Source organism: Orycteropus afer, unplaced genomic scaffold (assembly GCF_000298275.1).
Source record: "Orycteropus afer afer isolate SDZICR_OR568_19922 unplaced genomic scaffold, OryAfe1.0 scaffold00841, whole genome shotgun sequence".
Classification (NCBI taxonomy): domain Eukaryota; kingdom Metazoa; phylum Chordata; class Mammalia; order Tubulidentata; family Orycteropodidae; genus Orycteropus; species Orycteropus afer.
This window is the reverse complement of record NW_006922428.1, coordinates 295849-296943: the sequence shown is the minus strand read 5'-3', so window position 1 is coordinate 296943 and position 1095 is coordinate 295849. Positions and strand designations below refer to the sequence as shown.

Below are 1095 nucleotides of genomic sequence, written 5' to 3'. Positions count from 1 at the left end.
ATTAAGTATAATTCCTCAGAAGGAAGATTGGGCAATCTACTTCCATAGTGATACTGCCTCGGAAACCCAAGGAGGGGTCGCTATGAGTTGGGTCCGACTTGACAGCAAATAACAACAACAAAAGTATAATTCAAAGCATAGGTGCTTATAATTTACATTAGAGTATAATTTGTAATATTAATACTTTGCAAGAATACAAATATTTATAATACTAGTGATCATTCAATTTCTATTAGGAACTATAATTTAATTTCTAACATTGATACTTAAAATTAACATCAGTAAACATAACTTGTAGTATTGGTGATAATTTATTATATTAGTGATAATATTTGATGATAACAGTAACCAATGATTCAATTTCTATTTGTAAACATAATTTATAACATTGCTACTGATAATTTTATTGGGAATCCTAATTTGAAAGATTGGTAACATTTTGATCAGGAGCAATATTTGATAATGTTGGCAATAATTATTCAATTTCTGTATGTAATTCTATAGCTTGATTCATTATATTAGTACTGTTAATTTAATACTGGTGAGAATAGGTAATAAGAGTAACATGCTCAGATAAATATTGGTATCAGTGATTAATTCACACTTGTAACCGTGAGTAAAATCATGGTATTGATAAACCTTATCACAAAGCAGTGTCACACCTCCACATGCATGCATCAGCTACATTCTCTGATATCACATCATTTATAAAACACCCGTTGGTAACATCACTGCAGTAGTTGCAACATTTTTCCCTCCTGCCCAGTCTACTTCCCACAGACTCACCATTTCTTTATGATTGGGGTAGAAGGTCTGATCAATTAGGGGGAATTCTTCTGTCCCCAGTTTCTTGTGCAGTCGAACCATCTGGGCAAACTATGAGAGCCAGGAGAAATGGATCAGCAAGCCCTTCATCTGGAGGGAGTCTCCAAGCTGGGAATTCCAGTTTCTAAACTTCCTCAGTTCTCAAAAATCAGAGTTGTTTTAGGCTCCCACATGCATACATGAACTATTCCCTCTGCCAGTAGCACCTTCCCCATCACTTACCACCCAGGGCTTGTCACAGAAGTTGTAGACAGAATGTAAAGAGTTAAC

The 1095-nt window shown here is 35.0% G+C and overlaps 1 protein-coding gene across 1 annotated transcript in view; it reads right to left on the bottom strand.

Annotated features, from left to right (window-relative positions):
• SYN1 (synapsin I) overlaps positions 1-1095 on the bottom strand; it is a 51417-nt gene that overhangs the window by 38501 nt on the left and 11821 nt on the right. The window contains exons 5-6 of the mRNA XM_007958043.1: positions 1048-1090; positions 787-876 (exon numbers count right to left, since the gene is read on the bottom strand). Coding sequence (XP_007956234.1) covers positions 787-876; positions 1048-1090 — 133 coding nt within the window. The remainder of the gene's footprint in view (positions 1-786; positions 877-1047; positions 1091-1095) is intronic.